Source organism: Bombina bombina, chromosome 1 (genome assembly GCF_027579735.1).
Source record: "Bombina bombina isolate aBomBom1 chromosome 1, aBomBom1.pri, whole genome shotgun sequence".
Lineage (NCBI taxonomy): Eukaryota > Metazoa > Chordata > Amphibia > Anura > Bombinatoridae > Bombina > Bombina bombina.
The window spans coordinates 719352320-719370889 of record NC_069499.1 but is presented as its reverse complement, the minus strand read 5'-3'; the positions used below and the strand labels follow the sequence as shown (position 1 = coordinate 719370889).

The window sequence follows — 18570 nt, the reverse complement described above, 5'->3', positions numbered from 1 at the left end:
ATTTCCTGACCGTTGGTCAGAAAAATTTTCATAGACATGGAATCTACTATGGATCCCAAGAAGCTACTCTTGTGCTTGGGACTAAGGAACTCTTTTACAAATTTACCTTCCCCCTCTGAAATCGCAGGAAGAATAATACCCTTTTTTATGACAACTCTGAGAACTGTGGCAAAACCAAAAATAAGAGCCACAAACTGGAGACGTTTGACCATAAAGGCAAACCTTAGAACTAGAGACGATTCTTGGGAATGGTACATGAAGGAACGCGTTGTTTAAATCCACTGTCATAAGCAACGCATCCTTGAAATCCACTGACATAAGTAGAACTTCTGGATACAGAGAAGAATGGAACTAATAGTTTCCATCTTGAAGGACGTTATTCTAAGAAATATGATTAGACTCGAGAGATCTAAAAACTGGTCTGAAGGTTCCCTCTCTTATTTGGGAACCACAAACTGATAGGGGTAAAAAAAAAAAAAAAAAAAACTGTACCTGGATTGGAACTGAAACAATCACTCCCAGGTCTGAGAGGTCTCCTACACAGTGTAAGACGTCTCACCTTTAATCTGATCTGCAGATAATCTTGTAAGCAGAAACCTGCCTCTGGGAGGAAAACCTTCGAACTCTAATTTGCATCCCTGGAACACTATTTTCCACTGCCCAGGGATCCTGAACATCTCGAACCCAAGTCTGAGCAAAGATCGAAAGTCTGCCCCCCTACAAGATCTGATCCCGAATCGGGGCATGTCCTTCATGCTGTCTTTGATTCAACAGCAGACTAATTAGAATTTTTCCATCAAGCCAGGTCCCAACCTTGTAAGGAATCATTAAAAGCTTAGACTTAGAGCCAACATCCATAGAAGCAGGCTCTAATATCCAGTATGATAAACTGAAGAAAGAATCAGCCAATTTGAAGCTTTTATCCTATCCTGGATTTTATCCAGGGGAGTTAACCAATATGCTGTTGCACTAGCGACGGTAACAAAGTACACAACTGGCTACCATTGTAAGCCCTGGGGTACAGCCCCCTTTATAAATTATTGTCCATAGGACCTTTAAAAAACCCAACTATCCTCCAAGGGTATAGAAGTTCTCTTAGTTAAGCTGGAAACTACTTCTTACACCCTAGAGAATGTTTAGCCAGCCTCTTTAGCCGAGTCGGCTATGGGAAATATCTTTTAAAATATAGGAAATACAGTCTCTCCATTCCTCATAACTTACTGGACGCACTAGGATAGATTACCCCTGTAGTGTCGGAGTCGCCCAAGGTAGCTAAAACCTTCTAAAGAAAGCAAATGGAGGTGCTCCTTTCATGTTCAAATATTGATATTATTCATCTGAGTCTGAGAATTTTTCTCAGATAATCCCAAAGTATCTTCCTCTTACTCTATTCAGAATACCAACTACTGAATCAATCACCCTAAATGATTGAAAATAATTCCTCCCGTAATGTTTTCTACCACATGGGAAACATGAAATGCCTGAACTGCAGAGTAACTCTGAGTGGAGTGTGAGAGGAAACGCAGGACACTGCATGAGGACCATAAAATCTTGAGATATAGGTTGACCACTGTCAACAGACTCCTAATCAGCAAACTCCGTAGCAGGAGTAGGTTCAGAAAAGAGTGAAATTTTTTAATAAAAATTGACACATAGAAAACGTTACTGTTTCTTTAAATCTTAAAAAGTAACTTTTTATTTCAGTGTGCAGAGATAAGTTAAATTAACAAAACGATACTGCTTAATTCACAGACATCGCCATGACATTAAAGAAGTGATGTCTTATGCAGAAATTCCAGATGGTAAGTGCAAGGAACCGCAGGGCACTGCACGTGTGAAAAAAAAATTAATGTACACTTCTTTAATCAATATGCCTCACCTATGGCAGAATACTTAAATAAAGCTTAACCTGTTGCTAATTAAAATTAATATTTAGCAAGCGAAATGTTAAAGAGTAATACATTATTATTTTTTTAACGTGGTCAGACATGGCTGAATATGTAGGAGAGATTGCCAGTACTGTTCTGACCTTAATATAACGCTGTTTAAAGGCGCATCGTTCACTGTTCCAGTGAAGGCTGAGACTGTGCACTGGGTATACTTCCATGTACGTGCACTTTAAATGCATATCGTAGCGTTCTCCATGCAGCCTGGGAAAAAAAACGACAAAGCAATCGATATCGCTAAATACCTAGAAAAGCGATGTCTTGCTAAACAACACCAGATGGAGTTGGTGAAGAAAAACGCAGGGCACTGTACAGGTGGACTGTAATATGCTATGGGTACTTAAAGAGAATCCCTTTTCATTTCTATAGAAAAAGATCTCACAAGAAAAAAGAACAGGGAAATGTATAGTAAAGTCACATTCTCCCTGCAGTGTTTCGATTAATAACAGAAGTGGAAACTGTCAAACTGATAACCCTGCACTGTAGGGTCTTCTTGAATCATCAAACTGACATATTTCTTTAATATTTAAATTTTATATATTAGGGCATACTAGCAAAGCATCTTGTAACCCCATAACACTTCAGTAGAGTTCCTCTGAAGTGCCAGCTAGACCTTCTGTTTAAGAATCTAACAGCTGTAGCGCTGTCTCTAAGCGCAACACACTGTATTTCCAGCCCCCTCTACTAACCGGAAGTGAAGAGGAGAAGGAACTTAAACAGAAACAAAAGGATCTAATAGACCTGCTTTCCGATAACCGGAAGCACCAAATAAGTGCTGCGCCATCAAATTGGCACCACGCAAGCTCCGCCCCTCATGGGCGTTTCAACAATCCACTCACGGTCACCATTATTATTAAGCTAAACGACTGGGAGCAAAATAACAGGCTGCTTAGCTCCTTTCACCTATGTCTAGGAAGCTGCTTAGCCCATATGAACTCTATCGTAACAAACAACCTCACACTGAGCTTTGCACAATATAAAAGTCAGACAGTATGAACCCTCCCGGTCGGCTATGCATTTTATAAAACCGCCGGGAGAGAAGAGTCACATGTCCCATACAGTCCCAGTGCCAGCGTCCAAAAATGACAAGTGTCCCCTAGAACAATTAGGAGAACTGCATCTATGTTAACCCCTAGAAAGGAGCCCCAATGTGATGAGGTCTGTGTAAAAAAATAAAGTGCCCAAACTTTTTCTGAGACTTCTTGTACCCCAGAAATAAAGTCAGCACTTACCTCATCTTCTGCCTGGCAGCAAGGCAGACTCCAGGTGCAAGAGGTCCTATCCCTCCCATGGACCTGAGAATAAAGATAAAGTCCTGAGTTAGAATCTCTCAGGTTTTCCAAAGACAGGGCAGCATCAACATATGGCAGGCGCAGTGAGAATTTTGTCCCACAAGTTCCCATTGCTCTAAAGCCACTAATAGCTCTACTGACTGATATGGACTACGGCTACACCCTAGAACTACTTTAAAAATAATAAACTCTTGATTGAAAAATCTAATCTAACACCTCACTTTACCTCTTCCTATCACTAACGTAGGCAAAGAGAATGACTGGAGTGGGAGGGAAGGGAGGAGCTATTTATCAGCTCTGCTGTGGTGCTCTTTGCCTCCTCCTGATGACCAGGAGGTGAATATCCCATTAGTAATTAAGATGATCCGTGGACTCATTGTGTCTTAAAAAAGAAATATATATTCTCCAAACAATAAAACATTAAGTATTTTATTATTATTATTCTTTATTTATAAAGCACCAACAGATACCGCAGCGCTGTCCATAGGTAACAAAGATAAAAAGGACAGTATAATATGAGACACCAGACAAAATTTAACGAACAAATACAGGGGGAATTGGGAGCCCTGTTCCCATGGAAACTTACAATCTAAATGGGTAGGAGGGTAAAAAACAGGAGGTGGGGACTGAATTACACAATATTACATATCCACTAAATTCTATTGTGCATAGTGTCAAACAAAAATAGGGTGGCAATCTGTCACATGTGTTATCTACTGTATAGTACTATAACAACATTCTAAAAGGAGGGATAGACTTGTATTAGGATATCTGATATTCAGGGCCGTCTTAAACACAGGGCAAAAGGGGCAGCTGCCCAGGGCCTAGTCTTTGTTGAGGGGCCCAAGAGTCCTAAAATTTTTTTTATTTTTTTTTGGTTCATGCCAGACTGCTGATGTCATATGATATGGGGACACAAACAGTCAGTCCTAATGCTGTCACAGTCAAATGTTCTCTGCTTATATTTATTTGTGAAAAACTGTGCCAGACCGTGCCGGTGTCATGTGACATGCCAAGCTAGTGCCATGTGCCATTTTAGATGTGCACTGTGCAGCACTGAATGCTAAGCCCTAACTCGGCATCCAGCCAATCCCACTGCATCAGAAAAGGTCCTGCTGGAGTTACCACTGTTACTAGGTAACTGCTCTGGTGGTGGGGATTGTTTCTAGGTAGGGCTGACTGTAGGCGCAAGCAGCAGAAAGCTGGAGCGGCAGGCATGTGAGGATTTGAGCATCTGTGTAGCTGCATACACTGCTCTCTTAAGTCTTGAGGCTGTGTGACTCGTCTCACACTGTATACATGCAGCCTTGGGCAGACAGCATCCAGTCTGCTGGTCCCCTTAGCCCTGCTCTTTCTGCTGAGGCCCTCAGATCAACTAACTGAAATTTGTTAGGGGAACAGTGCTTTGTAGAAAGAATAAGTGAGTGCACACACGCCCGTCCCCCGTCCCACAGGATTGTCTAGTGCAGGGTGAGAGGGAACTTGTTCCTAGCAAAGAAGTGACATGTGCTGCTGTGGCTGATGTATAGGTTTATTTTTATAGTTTTTTTTCTCTCTGTCTCAGATTTTACAGCTTCCCATAGTAGTTCTGCTGTTCAGTCAGTAAACTTATATTTGCCTGCACCTCCATGCTTCTTCCTCAGTCTTTACCATGCTTCCTCCTCAGTCTTTACCTCTCTTTAACTGCCCTAAATCTCTTTAACCAACTAACCTCACACCAGAATCACATTCAAAAGCATATTAAATTAATCCACAGTGGAGGAATTTATATATTTATTTACTTATTAGTACTGCTTAGGTCCAGTTTCACATATTGCAATTTATTTCATGTTTTTTACATGATTAGCCCAGAAGTGGATGATCCACTGCTGGGCTAATAATTTAAAAAAAAATTTATAAAATAAATTGATTTAGTTGTTTTTTGGGATGTTGGGGTGGAGAGCGACAAGAAAATGTTTGCCCAGGGTCCAGTCAATATTAAAGATGGCCCTGCTGATATTTATCTCACTGTTGAATATGTGGAGAGATGGTATAAGTTATTTACCAATTAATCACTTATCTTACAAATGATCTGCCCAACAAGTAGACAAAAAAGTCTTGATCATCCTTGTGTCACATCACTGTGCTCTTGACTACACTACAGTCCCTTTCTCAGCATAAATCAGTTGCTTCCTTACATATTGCACCCTAGTACTCTTAAAGAGAAAGACTACTCCATAATTTTTATTGTTTAAAAAGATAGATAATCCTTTTATTACCCATTCCCCAGTTTTGCATAACCAACACAGTTATATTAATAAACTTTTTACCCCTGTTATTACCTTGTATCTAAGCATCTCATAAGTAATTCCACAGGCATGAGCACAATGTATCTCTATGGCACACATGAACTAATGCTCTCTAGCTGTGAAAAACTGGCAAATGCATTCAAATAAGAGACAGTCTTTGAGGGCTTAGAAATTAGCATGAGCCTACCTAGGATTACCTTTCAACTAAGAAAACCAAAAGAACAAAGCAAATTTGATAATAAAAGTAAATTGGAAATTTTTTTAAAATGACATGCCCAATCTGAATCATGAAAGTTTAATTTGGACTAGACTGTCCCTTTAATACTCCATATATAAATTTTATGTAAAAAGTTATGTTTAAAAATTAGGGCCTTATGATCTAAATCTCCCAGCGGAAGTTATCTAAAAAATCTCATCATTATTGTGAGGTCCCTCAAATAATGTTAGAAAGGCAGATTTTAGCTGGAGAGCTGTTTATCTAGCTTGTAATGTAGAGACACTACATTATAACACTCAAAAAAGACCCCAAAGCTTTTGTGAGATTTCTCACCATGTCAGCAAATTTGTGTTCATCAGGTTCCTGGTCTAATAAATGCGTGGCAAATAATTTTAGAGTTTCATGCCACTTTAATGATGACAAAGATTAGGGTTCCACTGTGTTAGATTTAAACCCTGCATGTGTTATGCTCCTACAAAAGCAGGATGAGCTAATAAAAAAATATACATCCACCGCAGAGGTACAGCACTAGTGTTTTCTATACTTAAATAAAGAAAAGAAAATATTGAAACCATTAGTGGCATAAAGAGCTTGTAGTTTATTGTCATAAAGGAGGCAAAACAGTTCAACTGTAAACAGGCATACTATTATTCTGTGCATTGCGGATGTGCAACTTATATAAGCGTAACAATGAGCAATCATATACTATGCAGGTGGTAATCTAAAAACATATTATGTCCTTATACCACTGTTGCACAGTCTGTGCCAGATGGAGCTGCGTTCTTCTGAAAGCCTGGGAAGAGACTGATGGATTTCCCCAATGCATGTGACAAGGTCCTGGAAGGATGACACATAAAAATCATTGGTTTGGGGACAGTCAAGAAACACAAAGCACATAATGCTAGTGGAGAAAAGGGATGTCAGCAAGCAGTAAAATAACACAAAGTAATGTTTTGTTTGTACCTCTACGAGCAAGAAGATCATTCTGGGTATAATGAAACATCTGTACTATATTATTACGCATATAGCCCATGTGCACTAAAGGCAGATTTTAAGAAATGTGTAGTAATTTGATTATGGCTATAGCAACATAGCAATAAAACTATTATTTATATTGAAATGAAATAATGCCAACATTGAAATAAGTCTCCTCAGTTTACATATCATCAATAATCTATGGACAATGAGTTTTGGGGTCAACTATGTAGGCTAATGAACTAACTGCTTTGTCCAGCTTGGAGCCTCATTAAACATTCAGGCTGAATAGCAATTGATATCTCCTTCCTGTACAAGCGGTAGAGCTGTAGCTCTGTTCTTCAATTAAAGAGACAGTATATGTTACTTTAAACTCCTCCAGGTTATCTGGAATATTGCAGTACTTCATCCCTGTATTTGTTTTTCAGACTTCTGAGTAAGCAATGTAAATATAAGTTTAGCACCACTATAGGTGAAGTTTACCTGTTTAAATCATCTCTCTCTCCTGCGGATTGTACAACCAATCAAAACCTACATTTTGATTTCTTAAAGAGACAGTATACACCAGAATTGTTATTGTTTTAAGAGATAGATAATCCCTTTATTACCCATTCCCCAGTTTTGCATAGCCAACACAGTTATATTAATATACTTTTAACCTCTGTGATTATCTTGTATCTAAGCTTCTGCAAACTGCCCCTTTATTTCAGTTCTTTTGACAGACTTGCAGTTTAGCCAATCAGTGCCTGCTCCCAGATAACTTCACGTGCACGAGCACAGTGTTATCTATATGAAATACATGAACTAACACCTCTAGTGGTGAACAACTGTTAAAATGCATTCTGAAAAGAGGTGGCCTTCAAGATCTAAGAAATTAGCATATGAACCTCCTAGGTTAAGCTTTCAACTAAGAATACCAAAAGAACAAAGCAAAATTGGTAATAAAAGTAAATTGGAAAATTGTTTAAAATTACATGCTCTATCTGAATCATGAAAGTTTATTTTGGCCTAGACTGTACCTTTAACTGTAGCATGATTGGGATTTTTTTTTACAACCGAGTTCCAAATAGAGATCAGAGAAGAGAGCAAGGAGCACCAAAACAGAATTTATGTTTACCTGATAAATTACTTTCTCCAACGGTGTGTCCGGTCCACGGCGTCATCCTTACTTGTGGGATATTCTCTTCCCCAACAGTAAATGGCAAAGAGCCCAGCAAAGCTGGTCACATGATCCCTCCTAGGCTCCGCCTTCCCCAGTCATTCGACCGACGTAAAGGAGGAATATTTGCATAGGAGAAACCATATGATACCGTGGTGACTGTAGTTAAAGAAAATAAATTATCAGACCTGATTAAAAAAACCAGGGCGGGCCGTGGACCGGACACACCGTTGGAGAAAGTAATTTATCAGGTAAACATAAATTCTGTTTTCTCCAACATAGGTGTGTCCGGTCCACGGCGTCATCCTTACTTGTGGGAACCAATACCAAAGCTTTAGGACACGGATGAAGGGAGGGAGCAAATCAGGTCACCTAGATGGAAGGCACCACGGCTTGCAAAACCTTTCTCCCAAAAATAGCCTCAGAAGAAGCAAAAGTATCAAACTTGTAAAATTTAGTAAAAGTGTGCAGTGAAGACCAAGTCGCTGCCTTACATATCTGATCAACAGAAGCCTCGTTCTTGAAGGCCCATGTGGAAGCCACAGCCCTAGTGGAATGAGCTGTGATTCTTTCAGGAGGCTGTCGTCCGGCAGTCTCATAAGCCAATCTGATGATGCTTTTAATCCAAAAAGAGAGAGAGGTAGAAGTTGCTTTTTGACCTCTCCTTTTACCAGAATAAACAACAAACAGGGAAGATGTTTGTCTAAAATCCTTTGTAGCATCTAAATAGAATTTTAGAGCACGAACAACATCCAAATTGTGCAACAAACGTTCCTTCTTTGAAACTGGATTCGGACACAAAGAAGGCACGACTATCTCCTGGTTAATGTTTTTGTTAGAAACAACTTTCGGAAGAAAACCAGGTTTAGTACGTAAAACCACCTTATCTGCATGGAACACCAGATAAGGAGGAGAACACTGCAGAGCAGATAATTCTGAAACTCTTCTAGCAGAAGAGATTGCAACCAAAAACAAAACTTTCCAAGATAATAACTTAATATCAACGGAATGTAAGGGTTCAAACGGAACCCCCTGAAGAACTGAAAGAACTAAATTGAGACTCCAAGGAGGAGTCAAAGGTTTGTAAACAGGCTTGATTCTAACCAGAGCCTGAACAAAGGCTTGAACATCTGGCACAGCTGCCAGCTTTTTGTGAAGTAACACAGACAAGGCAGAAATCTGTCCCTTCAAGGAACTAGCAGATAATCCTTTCTCCAAACCTTCTTGAAGAAAGGATAGAATCTTAGGAATTTTTACCTTGTCCCAAGGGAATCCTTTAGATTCACACCAACAGATATATTTTTTCCATATTTTGTGGTAATGCTTGTCCAGGAATGCGAACCTTAGGAACCGATGATGTTCCTTGTGGATAGGAATATGTAGATACGCATCCTTTAAATCCACCGTGGTCATGAATTGACCTTCCTGGATGGAAGGAAGAATTGTTCGAATGGTTTCCATTTTGAACGATGGAACCTTGAGAAACTTGTTTAGGATCTTGAGATCTAAGATTGGTCTGAATGTTCCCTCTTTTTTGGGAACTACGAACAGATTGGAGTAGAACCCCATCCCTTGTTCTCCTAATGGAACAGGATGAATCACTCCCATTTTTAACAGGTCTTCTACACAATGTAAGAATGCCTGTTTTTTTATGTGGTCTGAAGACAATTGAGACCTGTGGAACCTCCCCCTTGGGGGAAGCCCCTTGAATTCCAGAAGATAACCTTGGGAGACTATTTCTAGTGCCCAAGGATCCAGAACATCTCTTGCCCAAGCCTGAGCGAAGAGAGAGAGTCTGCCCCCCACCAGATCCGGTCCCGGATCGGGGGCCAACATCTCATGCTGTCTTGGTAGCAGTGGCAGGTTTCTTGGCCTGCTTTCCTTTGTTCCAGCCTTGCATTGGTCTCCAGGCTGGCTTGGCGTGAGAAGTATTACCCTCTTGCTTAGAGGACGTAGCACTTGGGGCTGGTCCGTTTCTGCGAAAGGGACGAAAATTAGGTTTATTTTTGGCCTTGAAAGACCTATCCTGAGGAAGGGCGTGGCCCTTGCCCCCAGTGATATCAGAGATAATCTCTTTCAAGTCAGGGCCAAACAGCGTTTTCCCCTTGAAAGGAATGTTAAGCAATTTGTTCTAGGAAGACGCATCCGCTGACCAAGATTTTAACCAAAGCGCTCTGCGCGCCACAATAGCAAAACCAGAATTTTTCGCCGCTAACCTAGCCAATTGCAAAGTGGCGTCTAGGGTGAAAGAATTAGCCAATTTGAGAGCATGAATTCTGTCCATAATCTCCTCATAAGAAGAAGAATTATTATTGAGCGCCTTTTCTAGCTCATCGAACCAGAAACACGCGGCTGTAGTGACAGGAACAATGCATGAAATTGGTTGTAGAAGGTAACCTTGCTGAACAAACATCTTTTTAAGCAAACCTTCTAATTTTTTATCCATAGGATCTTTGAAAGCACAACTATCTTCTATGGGTATAGTGGTGCGTTTGTTTAGAGTAGAAACCGCCCCCTCGACCTTGGGGACACCTTGGGGACTGTCTGCCATAAGTCCTTTCTGGGGTCGACCATAGGAAACAATTTTTTAAATATGGGGGGAGGGACGAAAGGTATACCGGGCCTTTCCCATTCTTTATTTACAATGTCCGCCACCCGCTTGGGTATAGGAAAAGCTTCGGGGGGCCCCGGGACCTCTAGGAACTTGTCCATTTTACATAGTTTCTCTGGAATGACCAAATTCTCACAATCATCCAGAGTGGATAACACCTCCTTAAGCAGAGCGCGGAGATGTTCTAATTTAAATTTAAATGTCACAACATCAGGTTCAGCTTGTTGAGAAATTTTCCCTGAATCTGAAATTTCTCCCTCAGACAAAACCTCCCTGGCCCCCTCAGACTGGTGTAGGGGCCCTTCAGAACCAATATCATCAGCGTCCTCATGCTCTTCAGTATTTTCTAAAACAGAGCAGTCGCGCTTTCGCTGATAAGTGGGCATTTTGGCTAAAATGTTTTTGATAGAATTATCCATTACAGCCGTTAATTGTTGCATAGTAAGGAGTATTGGCGCGCTAGATGTACTAGGGGCCTCCTGTGTGGGCAAGACTGGTGTAGACGAAGGAGGGGATGATGCAGTACCATGCTTACTCCCCTCACTTGAGGAATCATCTTGGGCATCATTTTCTCTAAATTTTGTGTCACATAAATCACATCTATTTAAATGAGAAGGAACCTTGGCTTCCCCACATTCAGAACACAGTCTATCTGGTAGTTCAGACATGTTAAACAGGCAAAAACTTGATAACAAAGTACAAAAAACGTTTTAAAATAAACCGTTACTGTCACTTTAAATTTTAAACTGAACACACTTTATTACTGCAATTGCGAAAAAGTATGAAGGAATTGTTCAAAATTCACCAAAATTTCACCACAGTGTCTTAAAGCCTTAAAAGTATTGCACACCAAATTTGGAAGCTTTAACCCTTAAAATAACGGAACCGGAGCCGTTTTTATATTTAACCCCTTTACAGTCCCTGGTATCTGCTTTGCTGAGACCCAACCAAGCCCAAAGGGGAATACGATACCAAATGACGCCTTCAGAAAGTCTTTTCTATGTATCAGAGCTCCTCACACATGCATCTGCATGTCATGCTTCTCAAAAACAAGTGCGCAATACAGGCGCGAAAATGAGACTCTGCCTATGATTAGGGAAAGCCCCTAGAGAATAAGGTGTCCAATACAGTGCCTGCCGGTTATTTTACATAATTCCCAAGATTAAAATAATTCCTCAAGGCTATGGAGTATAAAATATGTTTATATATAAATCGATTTAGCCCAGAAAATGTCTACAGTCTTAAAAAGCCCTTGTGAAGCCCTTTTTTTCTTTCTGTAATAAAAATGGCTTACCGGATCCCATAGGGAAAATGACAGCTTCCAGCATTACATCGTCTTGTTAGAATGTGTCATACCTCAAGCAGCAAAAGTCTGCTCACTGTTCCCCCAACTGAAGTTAATTCCTCTCAACAGTCCTGTGTGGAAACAGCCATCGATTTTAGTAACGGTTGCTAAAATCATTTTCCTCTTACAAACAGAAATCTTCATCTCTTTTCTGTTTCAGAGTAAATAGTACATACCAGCACTATTTTAAAATAACAAACTCTTGATTGAATAATAAAAACTACAGTTAAACACTAAAAAACTCTAAGCCATCTCCGTGGAGATGTTGCCTGTACAACGGCAAAGAGAATGACTGGGGAAGGCGGAGCCTAGGAGGGATCATGTGACCAGCTTTGCTGGGCTCTTTGCCATTTCCTGTTGGGGAAGAGAATATCCCACAAGTAAGGATGACGCCGTGGACCGGACACACCTATGTTGGAGAAATTAAGATGTTCATCAGTGTGAGGAAAGGAAGGTCATATTAAAGCTAATTCTGCAAACTAATTATCAGCTAGAATTATGCTTACTTTTAAATACATTTATTTACACATGCGGTGAAATAACAAATCTGTAACAGGTAGAAATTAATCCCGAATAAGTGATTCTTCACCTTCTTCTATATACCGCTCCCCATGCTTGCTGTGCCTCACTAGTATTGTAATTGTATGTATAGGACATTGTTTTTCATCCACAGTCCTCAAGTACACCCAACAGGCCAGGGTGTTAATTATAGCTAAACCAGTGCACAGGTGAAATAATCATTTTATGGGTGACAGCAGGTTAGTAACCAGGGTGTTACTGATCAGCTGATTACATAGCCTGTGCACTGATTTAGCTATAATAAAAACCTGGCCTGTTGGGAGTACTTGGGGACTGGTATAGACAACCTAACGGTGTCCTGGTTTTTTAGTTTAAAAATCTTTTGAGCCTGCCTAAGCAAGAACCTGTTTGGAGTTTGAGGAAAGAGCTGCGTCGGATCCAATAAAAGAGAACTAAAGGCAGATATAAACATAGTAAACACATTGTGGACCAAAGGGCAGGCTTTCATATTGTTCTGCTAAGAGAATCATTGATCAGGGCTGGTGGACCTGTACCAATGCTACGCATATGAAAGAGTGGGTGAGGTAAAAAATATTTAATTAAAGAGCCAGTGACAGACTTTAAGGCTGAGAAATATGCTGCAGAAGATTATGGCCTAGATTATGAGTGGAGTGCAAAAACAGAATTTATGTTTACCTGATAAATTTATTTCTCCTACGGTGTGTCCGGTCCACGGCTTCATCCTTACTTGTGGGAATATTCTCTTCCCCTACAGGAAATGGCAAAGAGAGCACACAGCAAGAGCTGTCCATATAGCCCCCCTTCTGGCTCCGCCCCCCAGTCATTCGACCGACGGTTAGGAGAAAAAGGAGAAACTATAGGGTGCCGTGGTGACTGTAGTGTATGGAATAAAAAAATTTAAACCTGACTAAAAGCCAGGGCGGGCCGTGGACCAGACACACCGTAGGAGAAAGAAATTTATCAGGTAAACATAAATTCTGTTTTCTCCTACATTGGTGTGTCCGGTCCACGGCTTCATCCTTACTTGTGGGAACCAATACCAAAGCTTTAGGACACGGATGAAGGGAGGGAGCAAGTCAGGTTACCTAAACGGAAGGCACCACGGCTTGCAAAACCTTACTCCCAAAAACAGCCTCCGAAGAAGCATAAGTATCGAATTTGTAAAATTTGGCAAAAGTATGCAGAGAAGACCAAGTCGCTGCCTTACAGATCTGATCAACAGAAGCCTCGTTCTTGAAGGCCCATGTGGAAGCCACAGCTCTAGTAGAGTGAGCTGTAATTCGTTCAGGAGGCTGCCGTCCGGCAGTCTCATAAGCCAATCGGATGATGCTTTTCAGCCAAAAAGAAAGAGAGGTAGCAGTAGCTTTCTGCCCTCTCCTCTTACCAGAATAAACGACAAACAAGGATGATGTCTGTCTGAAATCCTTTGTTGCTTCTAAATAGAATTTTAAAGCACGGACCACATCTAGGTTGTGTAACAAACGTTCCTTCTTTGAAACTGGATTGGGACACAGAGAAGGAACAACTATTTCCTGGTTAATATTCCTGTTGGAAACCACTTTTGGAAGAAAACCAGGCTTGGTACGTAAAACTACCTTATCTGTATGGAACACCAGATAGGGAGAAGTACACTGCAAAGCAGATAATTCAGAAACTCTTCTAGCAGAAGAAATAGCAACCAAAAACAGAACTTTCCAAGATAGTAACTTAATATCTATGGAATGCATGGGTTCAAACGGAACCCCCTGAAGAACTGAAAGAACTAAATTTAGACTCCAAGGAGGAGTCATGGGTCTGTAGACAGGCTTGATTCTAACTAATGCCTGTACAAACGCCTGTACATCTGGCACAGCTGCCAGACGTTTGTGTAACAAAACAGACAGAGCAGATATCTGTCCCTTTAAAGAACTATCTGACAAACCTTTATCCAAACCCTCTTGGAGAAAGGAAAGTATCCTAGGAATTTTAATTTTACTCCAAGAGAATCCCTTGGATTCACACCAACGGATATATTTTTGCCATATCTTATGGTAAATTTTCCTAGTTACAGGTTTTCTGGCTTGAACCAGAGTATCTATAACTGAATCTGAAAACCCACGCTTAGATAGAATCAAGCGTTCAATTTCCAAGCAGTCAGTTGCAGAGAGACTAGATTTGGATGTTCGAATGGACCTTGTACTAGAAGATCCTGTCTCAAAGGTAGCTTCCATGGTGGAGCCGATGACATATTCACCAGGTCTGCATACCAAGTCCTGCGTGGCCACGCAGGAGCTATTAGAATCACTGAGGCCTTCTCCTGTTTGATCCTGGCTACAAGCCTGGGAAGGAGAGGGAACGGTGGAAACACATAAGCTAGATTGAACGACCAAGGCGCCACCAATGCATCCACTAGTGTCGCCTTGGGATCCCTGGATCTGGACATGTATCGAGGAACCTTGAAGTTGACGAGACGCTATCAGATCCATATCTGGAGTGCCCCATAGTTGAGTTAACTGGGCAAAGACCTCCGGGTGGAGTTCCCACTCCCCCGGATGGAAAGTCTGACGACTTAAATAATCCGCCTCCCAGTTGTCTACTCCTGGGATGTGAATTGCAGATAGGTGGCAGGAGTGATTCTCCGCCCATTTGATGATCTTGGATACCTCTCTCATCGCCAAGGAACTCTTTGTTCCCCCCTGATGATTGATGTACGCTACAGTCGTCATGTTGTCCGACTGAAATCTTATGAATCTGGCCTTCGCTAGGTGAGGCCAGGCCAGGAGCGCATTGAATATCGCTCTCAGTTCCAAAATGTTTATCGGGAGGAGAGACTCTTCCCGAGACCAAAGACCCTGAGCTTTCAGGGAGTCCCAGACCGCGCCCCAGCCTAAGAGACTGGCGTCGGTCGTGACGATGACCCACTCTGGTCTGCGGAAACTCATTCCCTGAGACAGGTGATCCTGAGTCAACCACCAGCGGAGTGAGTCTCTGGTTACCTGGTCTACTTGAATCTGGGGAGACAAGTCTGCATAATCCCCATTCCACTGTTTGAGCATGCACAGTTGTAATGGTCTTAGATGAATTCGAGCAAAAGGAACCACGTCCATTGCTGCAACCATTAATCCTATTACCTCCATGCACTGAGCTATGGAAGGCTGAGGAATAGAATGAAGAACTTGACAAGCGTTTAGAAGCTTTAATTTTCTGACCTCTGTCAGGAAAATCTTCATTTCTACAGAATCTATTATTGTTCCCAGAAAGGGAACCCTTGTGGACGGGGACAGGGAACTCTTTTCTACGTTCACCTTCCACCCGTGAGACCTGAGAAAGGCTAAAACAATGTCTGTATGAGCCCTTGCTTTGGAAAGGGACGACGCTTGGATTAGAATGTCATCTAGGTAAGGTGCTACAGCAATGCCCCTCGGTCTTAGAACCGCTAGAAGGGACCCTAGCACCTTTGTGAAAATTCTGGGAGCAGTGGCTAAACCGAATGGAAGAGCCACGAACTGGTAATTTTTGTCCAGAAAGGCGAACCTCAGGAACTGATGATGATCTTTGTGGATAGGAATATGCAGGTACGCATCCTTTAAGTCCACGGTAGTCATATATTGACCCTCCTGGATTGTTGGTAAAATTGTCCGAATGGTTTCCATTTTGAATGATGGAACTCTGAGGAATTCGTTTAGAATTTTTAGATCCAGAATTGGCCTGAAAGTTCCCTCTTTTTTGGGAACTACAAACAGGTTTGAGTAAAACCCCAGACCTTGTTCCGCTGTTGGAACTGGGTGTATCACTCCCATCTTTAATAGGTCTCCTACGCAATGTAAGAATGCCTGTCTCTTTATCTGGTCTGAAGATAAGCGAGACATGTGGAACCTTCCCCTTGGAGGAAGTTCCTTGAACTCTAGAAGATACCCCTGAGAGACTATTTCTAGTGCCCAGGGATCCGGAACATCTCTTGCCTGAGCAAAGAGAGAAATTCTGCCCCCTACTAGATCCGGTCCCGGATCGGGGGCTACCCCTTCATGCTGTCTTGGTAGCAGCAGCAGGCTTCTTGGCCTGTTTACCCTTGTTCCAGCCTTGCAATGGTTTCCATGCTGGTTTAGGCTGGGAAGTGTTGCCTTCTTGTCTAGAGGCTGCAGAGTTAGGAGTCGGTCCGTTCCTGAAATTGCGAAAGGAACGAAAATTAGATTTGTTCTTAGCCTTGAAAGGCCTATCCTGTGGGAGGGCGTGGCCCTTTCCCCCAGTGATGTCTGAAATAATCTCTTTCAATTCCGGCCCGAAAAGGGTCTTACCCTTGAAAGGAATATTAAGCAATTTAGTTTTGGACGACACATCCGCCGACCAAGATTTTAGCCAAAGCGCTCTGCGCGCCACTATTGCAAAACCTGAATTTTTCGCCGCTAACTTAGCCAATTGAAAAGCGGCATCCAAAATAAAGGAATTAGCCAACTTTAGTGCGTGAATTCTGTCCATGACTTCATCATATGGAGTCTCCCTTTGGAGCGAATTTTCTAGTTCCTCGAACCAAAAAGACGCTGCCGTGGTGACAGGAATAATGCACGAAATTGGTTGAAGAAGGAAACCTTGCTGAACAAATATCTTTTTAAGCAATCCTTCCAATTTTTTATCCATAGGATCTTTGAAAGCGCAACTGTCCTCAATAGGAATAGTTGTGCGCTTGGCTAACGTTGAAACTGCCCCCTCAACCTTAGGGGTCGACAATGGGGAACATTTTCTTAAATATAGGAGGTGGAACAAAAGGTATGCGTGGCTTCTCCCACTCCTTAGTCACTATGTCCGCCACCCTCTTGGGTATCGGAAAGGCATCAGCGTGCACAGGGATCTCTAAGAATTTGTCCATTTTGCACAACTTCTCTGGAATCACCAAAGAGTCACAATCATCGAGAGTAGTTAGCACCTCCTTAAGCAGGGCGCAGAGATGTTCTAACTTAAATTTAAATGCCACGATATCAGGTTCTGCCTGCTGAGAAACTTTTCCTGAATCAGAAATTTCTCCCTCAGACAGACCCTCCCTCACTGCCAATTCAGATTGATGTGAGGGTATAACAGATAAATTATCGTCAGCGCCAACTTGCTCATCCTCTGTGTTTAAAACTGAGCAATCATGCTTTCTGGGAAATGCTGGCAGTTTGGATAAAAGATTTGCTATAGAATTATCCATTACTACAGTTAATTGCTGCATAGTAACAAGCATTGGCGCGCTAGATGTACTAGGTATCGCCTGCGTGGACAAAACTGGTGTTGACACAGAAGGAGAGGATGATGAGCTATCCCCACTACCTTCATTTGAAGAATCATCTTGGGCAACCTTATTAAATGTGACAGTACTGTCCTTACTTTGTTTGGACGCCATGGCACAATTTGTACATACATTTAAAGGGGGAAACACCTTGGCCTCCATACACACAGAACATATGCTATCTGAAGGTACAGACATGTCAGACAGAATTTTGCAGGCTATTAATGCAATAAAAACGTTTTTAAACAAAACCATTACTGTCTCTTTAAATAATAAAAAGAGCACACTTTATTTCTGAATGTTTGAAAAACTATGAAGGAAATATCCGATCTTTACAAAATTTACACCCCAGTGTCTTAATGCTTTGAAAGTATTGCTATTTGTTCAATTTACCAGTTTAAACACACTACAGTCCCTGCCACAGACTTTGCTGCGGCTTTTACCTTCCTTAGGGGTTATTCACCACAGAAATAAGCCTTCCTGAGTCCGTTTTTTAGCCACAGGACCCTCTCACATGAAGCTGCATGCACTGCCTCTGGAAGTAACTGCGCAACTGAGGCGCGAAAATGAGGCCTCCTCCCTCTGCATACCAGAGTGAAGGGGCCTTCCTGACTAGATTAAGCGTCTAAACAACTGAAAGGCGAATAAAAAACGTTCCCAAAAGTGTTTTCAAATACACAAAACACTCCAAATGACATATAAATATGATATAAACCAATCGATTTAGCCCACAATAGTATCAACCAGCATAGAGCCCATTTTATAAGCCTTAATTCTGTTATGAGTCTAAGAAAATGGCTTACCGATCCCATAAGGGAAAACTGACAGTCTTCTAGCATTACTATGTCTTGTTAGAAAATAGACTGGTCATATCTGGAGCAGAAAAGTCTGCAAACTGTTCCCCCCAACTGAAGTTCTCTGGTTTCAACAGTCCTGCGTGGGAACAGCAATGGAT

The 18570-nt window shown here is 41.6% G+C and overlaps 1 protein-coding gene across 1 annotated transcript in view; it reads right to left on the bottom strand.

The window, feature by feature from the left end:
• Window positions 1-6321: 6321 nt before the first annotated feature.
• The window catches only part of C1H8orf48 (chromosome 1 C8orf48 homolog), a 135444-nt gene continuing 123195 nt past the window's right edge, over window positions 6322-18570 (bottom strand). Inside the window, exon 7 of the mRNA XM_053714533.1 lies at window positions 6322-6580. Within this exon, the coding sequence (XP_053570508.1) occupies window positions 6476-6580 (105 nt within the window). The 3' untranslated portion in view covers window positions 6322-6475. The remainder of the gene's footprint in view (window positions 6581-18570) is intronic.